General features: G+C 46.1%; 1 protein-coding gene across 1 annotated transcript; it reads right to left on the minus strand.

The window, feature by feature from the left end:
* Positions 1–752: 752 nt before the first annotated feature.
* l2hgdh (L-2-hydroxyglutarate dehydrogenase) lies at positions 753–5,652 on the minus strand. The gene is made up of 10 exons (XM_024275511.2): positions 5,399–5,652; positions 4,664–4,779; positions 3,845–3,996; positions 2,485–2,616; positions 2,258–2,420; positions 2,152–2,186; positions 1,914–2,081; positions 1,512–1,669; positions 1,268–1,399; positions 753–1,194 (listed from the first exon to the last, which is right to left on the minus strand). The coding sequence occupies exons 1-10, from the start codon at positions 5,476–5,478 to the stop codon at positions 999–1,001; spliced, it is 1,332 nt and encodes a 443-aa protein (XP_024131279.1). The 5' UTR covers positions 5,479–5,652; the 3' UTR covers positions 753–998.
* Between the last annotated feature and the right edge of the window lie 521 nt (positions 5,653–6,173).

The following is a 6,173-nucleotide window of genomic DNA, read 5'->3' on the forward strand; positions in this document are numbered from 1 at the left end:
TGATAAATGTTATGTTTTAACTTCACCTCACTTAAAAAAAGCATAAAATGCCCATTTTTATTTCTATGCTTTTTGAATCTATTTTAATACATATTTTGCGTCTTGTCTCAGTTTTCTTCCAGTGTTATTGTAGGAGTGCTGCCCCCTGTGGACAAACATGACATTACACAGTGGGTTAACTTTATTCAAGCTTCGCCGCTTTCACGATTAGGTTGATTTTGAAATCAGTTCTTCTAAAAGACATTTAAAAATGTAAAACCTAAGATAAAACATGAGATATCCCCCAAAAAATATTTTTAAAAATAGTTATTCAAAGAAAACTTCAAACACACTGGATGCCACTTCCTTTAAAAATAAAACCTTTAAATACTGCAAAACATTTTATTTTGATTTGAAGCTAAATAGAAATGTAAAAAATAAGGATTTTTGGTAAATATTAGGTTAGCAAATTTACCACCCCTTAAAAACATAAAATGTATGTTTTAATTTCTATGGTTTTTACATCTAATCAAGACATTTAGTGTTTTTACAGTTTTCTTTGTGTTTTTGTAGGAGTGCTGCCCCCTGGTGGACAAACATGATGTTACTGTGGGTTAGCTTCAACTACAAGCTCCGCCCCTTTCACATTTTCCTAAATTTCGTTGTAACTGCAATGACAATAAAGGCATTCAATTCAATTTAGTTTGATTTTGAAATCAGTTTTTCTGTAAAACCCACAGAAATGACAAAAATAAATAAATAAATAATCAGAATCAGGCACAAGAATTATTTTATTTGAAAAATATCACCTAAATTAAGTCCTAAAACCTGAGATCTCCAAAATTTCATTTTTAAAAATAGTTATTCAAAGAAAATGACATTCCAAGCAGGTAAAGTTGTTCATAAAGCTTCTAAAACAAACAAACAAATCAAACTAACATTCAGCGGTAGTGTAGCCGTTCCTCTCAGCTCTGGTTTTTGTTCTGACTCCAGAGGAGATCCAGAACATCTGAATTTCTCTACAGCGAGAACCGACTCTCCACTTCGTCCGCGATCATCTCTGCGATGGCGAGGGACGAGGTGGCCGCCGGCGAGGGAGCGTTCCGGACATGCAGCACCCGGCTGCCCACTTCTCCGACGCCGCCGTCGAACACGAAGTCGTCCACCAGGTTCCCGTCGCGGTCCAGGGCCTGAGCGCGGACCCCCGCCGGCCCCCTGGAGGACAAAAACACGGCGGTGACCCTGAAGACTGGCGTTCCCAACATCCTGACGAGGGGCGGGGCCGTACCTGAGGACGTCGCTCTGCTGCAGTTCAGGGATGAACTTCTGCAGGATCTTCACCTGCGCACCAACGAACACGCCGCGGTACATTTCTCCCACGCCGTAGGCCACGTTCTTCAGCACCAGCTTCTGCAGGCCTCTGAGAGACCAACCAGAGTTAGCGGCTCTGGTCGCCGTCCGTCCAACGTTTAAAAGTAAAGAGCGTGTCGGAACCGCCCGTGACCAGAGAAGAACTGGACCCTCAAACTCACCTGAAGGACAGAGCGTCTGCAAAGTCCTGAGCGCTGAAGTCGTAGACGTTATAACCCTCCCGCTTGAACGCCAGGACGGCGTTGGGGCCGAGCCAAACGCCGCCGTCCATCCTGGGGGTGAAGTGCACGCCGAGGAACGGGAAGCGCGGGTCCGGAATCTGAAAATAGAGGTTCAGTCGATCACAAGAAAACGTCTGAGGGTTCTGAGGTTGAAACGGTTCAGAACCAGAGTCCGATCCGGACGGTTCTTCTGTGGGCAGAACTGAGCTGCACTCAAGACTGAAAAACTGAGTCCAGAAAAGAGATTCCAACAAGAAAAAATACGTTTTTGCCTCGAATCAGATAAATAGATCCGGGTGGGACTTCAGAACAAAGCTGCGTTCGGACTGACTCCGCCCTCACCGGGTAGATGTTTCCTTTCACCAGGTAGCGTTTCTCCGGCTTCAGCACCAGGTAGTCTCCCCTGAACGGGACGATCCTCGGCTCCCGGCTGCATCCGGAAATCTGCGACAGCCGGTCGGAGTACAGGCCGCCGCAGGTCAGGACGTAACGGCAGCGCAGCTCGCTTCCCTGAGGAGGGCGGAGACAGTGAGGACGGTCAGCGGAGACGGCGAGAAGCCTCTACCTGCGCAGGTCTCACCTTCGCATCTCTGACCGCGATGGGATACCTCATTCCTAGAGTGACAAAAGAAGGAGGAGTCAGGCTTCTGTTCGGACCGGGACGATGCCGGGAATTCCCGTCTCACCTTCAGAGCTCCCGGCAGGACTCTCGCTCGCCACGGAAATGTTGCTGACTTCATAGTCCGTCAGCACGGCGCCGCCTGCCTCCTCGAAGTCCTCCCCGTACCTGAGCGCCACCTTCCTCCAGTCCACGATTCCGGTGTGCGGCGAATCCAAGGCGGCGATCCCCTGCAGAGACGACGGCCCGTCAGCAGGTGGCGCCTCACCCTGAAGAGGGCGGAGCTTCTCCTACCCGGCAGAACGGCTCCCGCTCCCGGATCCCTTTGGCGTCAACGATAGAGAGGTCGCGCACGCCGTTCTTCACGCCGCGCTCGTACAGCGCCCGCATCCTGGGAAGCTCCTCCTGCTCCACGGCCACGATGAGCTGAAAGAGGAGAACCACAGAACCGTAAGAACCGGGTCGGTCCGGTTCCACACCGCCACCGCTCAGAACCACCAGAAGAAATTCTAAAATCCTCAAGTCGGGTGTTGTGCAAAGATATGCTCCTCCTCCTGTCAGAATCTGAATCCTCTGTCGAGTTGATTTGTTTCATATTTGGTCCCAAAACGTAAAAACTGAGGAAAATGTTGAAAATATAATTTATTCAGTGGATCTGGAGATTTACTGTCGACTCGCACAACAACAGAGGAGGAGGAATGCAGGTTTCCATGACAACGGGCTCTGCTTATCGCACGTTCGGTGGATTGTCTTGGGTCAGTCCAAGCTACTGAGCCCTCAGCTTGGGGCTCCCGGGTAGAGATGATGGTTCAGGCCAGGGATCCTATGAGGGCCACATGGGGGATTTCTTCTCTTATTCGGGCCGGGTCGGTTTGTAGGCCAACAATCGCAGGATGGGTCAAATTTTAAACATCTAAAATGTTTGAGAAAGCCACAAATAAGAAGTCTCACCGCATGGCCAGACTGAGAAAATAATCTGATAGTGTTCAGGGGCGGGGCCAAATGTGCAGGAGGGCCGGATCCGGATCAATCACATCTGCAGCCCAGATTCCTCCTAAACAAGCCAAACATGACTTTTTCACAAAAAGCTGCTGTTTTACGTAGAATATGTGGAGAAAAAAATGCAAATCTGAGATTCAGCCCCCAAAATAAACTGTCATAAACTTTTTACTCTTTTTGGGACAAAATATGAGTTAGAAGCTGGAAGTCGTGCTGCTGCGATGGGGAGACTAATTCTGGGAGGGAAACGTATCTGGACACAACACCAGTTTCAGAACCAAAGGTCTCGTTTCTGAAACGGTGAAGGGTCTGAAATCCAAAAACGTGAGAAAATATTCCATGTTTTCATGGAAAAGTCTCTTTCTAAACAAAATCAAACTGTCTTTTTACATTAGACCACTTTCATTAGGATCAGACATTTTCTCTTAACCGTTAAGATTAAAAACGTTCGTCACCTGGAGCCTCATTCACACAGCGCTCTGAAACTTATTGAGAATATTTTAGGGATTTCATCTTTAACTTTAATAACAAAACCACAAATTCTAACAGAAAACCTGAATTCTGTCTTGGATCTCTGATTAACTCTTCATTAGATCTTCTGCTGATCCTCTAAAGTTTACTTTCACTCGTATAAAGGATTTTTTTCCATTCAGACCTTTCCACATTTCTTGTACGGGATTCCCTTCCGGTCGCAGAAGTCGTAGGCCAAGGCGGCGCCGCGCACGCACAGACGCGCCTTCAGCGAGCCCGGCGTGTAGTAGATCCCGCTGTGGATGACGCCGCTGTTGTGGCCGGTCTGATGGAGAGCTGGGAGGACGGAGAAACGGGAAGTTAGGGAAAAGCTGTGAAGGAATAGACGGAGAATTCAGGAACTTCTGAAGTCGAGTAAAAACTATCAAAGAAACTTCACAAAACAACAGATTTTCTCTTTTCAGTAACTCAAATTAATTAACAAAATGTAGATTTGTTCATAAATATGACATTGTACATTCAGATCTTTGTGTAACAGGATGAGATATTTTTGTTTTAATTATAACAAAATATTGTTTGTCCAGAAGTTTCTTTTTCTTCAGTGAAGGACTCGTAGGTCCTCCTTAAGTTGGGACTCTTTTCAAGTTTCCTCCTTAAATTCTCGCTTGTCCATCGACTAACAATAACTATGAATTAAGGTTAGATTAGTCGACTATTTGTGGCAGCACTACTTTAAATAATAGTTTCATGTTATTTTCATCAAAGTGTTATTATTATTTGACTTCTACTCCAGGAAAGAAAAACGTATTTCCACTTGCTGGTGATTAAACAAAATAAATTCCTGAGGAAGTTGTGAAGATCAGCTGATCTGCGTCTCCTCCGGCTCTCCTCTGCAGGAGCTCCATGAATCTTTGTGCTCGGACTCAAACCCGCGGCCGTACAGGAACTGGAAACGCTGCAGAGATCTGCCCCTGGGATGCTGCAGACCCTCAGCAGAACTCACCGAGCTCCTTTTCCTTCTCCAGCAGGACGAAGCTCAGAGCCGGATGCCTCAGGATCAGCTCCCTGGCTGTAGCCAATCCCACGATGCCGCCGCCGACCACGACCACGTCGTGTGAGCTGGGAACCACAAAGAAAAATTTGTGGTTGTTAAAGAACCAAAAAGCAAAAGGTTGGGATTCTCCTCATCTTCCAGGTTTGGAAGAAACTGTGGAAGACGAAGCAGCCAGCGGTGTCTTCCACGGATCCGTGTTTGTCTCTTTCTGACTGTTGGATCATGACCTCTGACCTGAACGGACTCCAGTGACCTCTGACCTTCTGTCATGACCTCCTGGATAAGTGCTCCTCGTTGATGTCTTGACTCCATCTTACTAGCAGTAAACAGCTTTGGGGACGGAAACTGAACTCAGTTTAGACATAAACAGACTGAACCTTTCCCCCCTTCAGAATAAAAGCGTTTCTAAACTGGGATCTTGATTCTTCTGACATTTTCATGATAAAATTAATATTATTCTAGAGATCTGGGACAAACTTCCTCTTATTTTAGGATAAGGAGACAAAAACGCAGATTGAGCAACATGTAATCAGTAACTACCAGCGCAGACATGTCTGACCTTCTTCGAGGTTTGAGCAGAAAGCAGGACTTCCGGTCACACTGAAGAGCTCAAACGGGACGGATGTTAAATTCAGGTAAAAACTGCCCGAACGCGGACTGGGCAGCAAGAAACACCTGAGTTACCTGTGAATCTGCCGGACCGCGGTAACCTTCAGTCTGGCTCGTGCAGCCCGGACGCACGCGCTGGTTAGGATTCCCGCCATCGCTCAAAAACGTCTCGAACGAAGCATCTTGACGGGGAAAGTTTCAGACCAACTTTGTGGGTCCAAAGTCGGATCTCCTCCTCCTGCAGCCGCGGTCAGCCATCGGAGCTGGGGAGCTGCACCTCCTTAACGCTGGTGTTTATTCACGTCATAAAACAGGAAAGAGGAGCGCCACTGCCCCCTACCGGACGGGAGGGTGTATTTATTTTATTTTAATTTCACATGAATGTATATTTGTTTCACTATCTGTTATGTATGGTGGCTGTAGTTTTGATATTTGGACCTCGAGTCTATAAAAAATAAAATAAAATAAAATAAGTAAATAAACACAAATAAATAAATTTTACGAAGTTTTGTTTTCTTTAAAACATGTGGACCCATATTGTAGCAGCCATGATAATATTTATTTATTATTTCAATTTTTTTTGTGTGTCACGTGATGAGGAAAGAGATCATTAGCCGGACCTGTTCACCTGGGTTTGGTTTTGGTTCTGTTGGTTCAGAGAGAGGGTGTACAGGGCCCGGTATTTTTTGTTGACCGCTTTATTTGCCTTTTTATTTTGGAACGATCAAACACATTTTTTGTTACTATGATGAACTTAAATAAATCAAGATACATCCAGATGACTTTTTCATCATCTTTTTTGGAGCGTGTCACAAACAAGGTCCTGCCGCAGCCTCTCTAGCGGCTCATG

The sequence above is a fragment of the Oryzias melastigma genome, linkage group LG22, assembly GCF_002922805.2.
Source record: "Oryzias melastigma strain HK-1 linkage group LG22, ASM292280v2, whole genome shotgun sequence".
Lineage (NCBI taxonomy): Eukaryota > Metazoa > Chordata > Actinopteri > Beloniformes > Adrianichthyidae > Oryzias > Oryzias melastigma.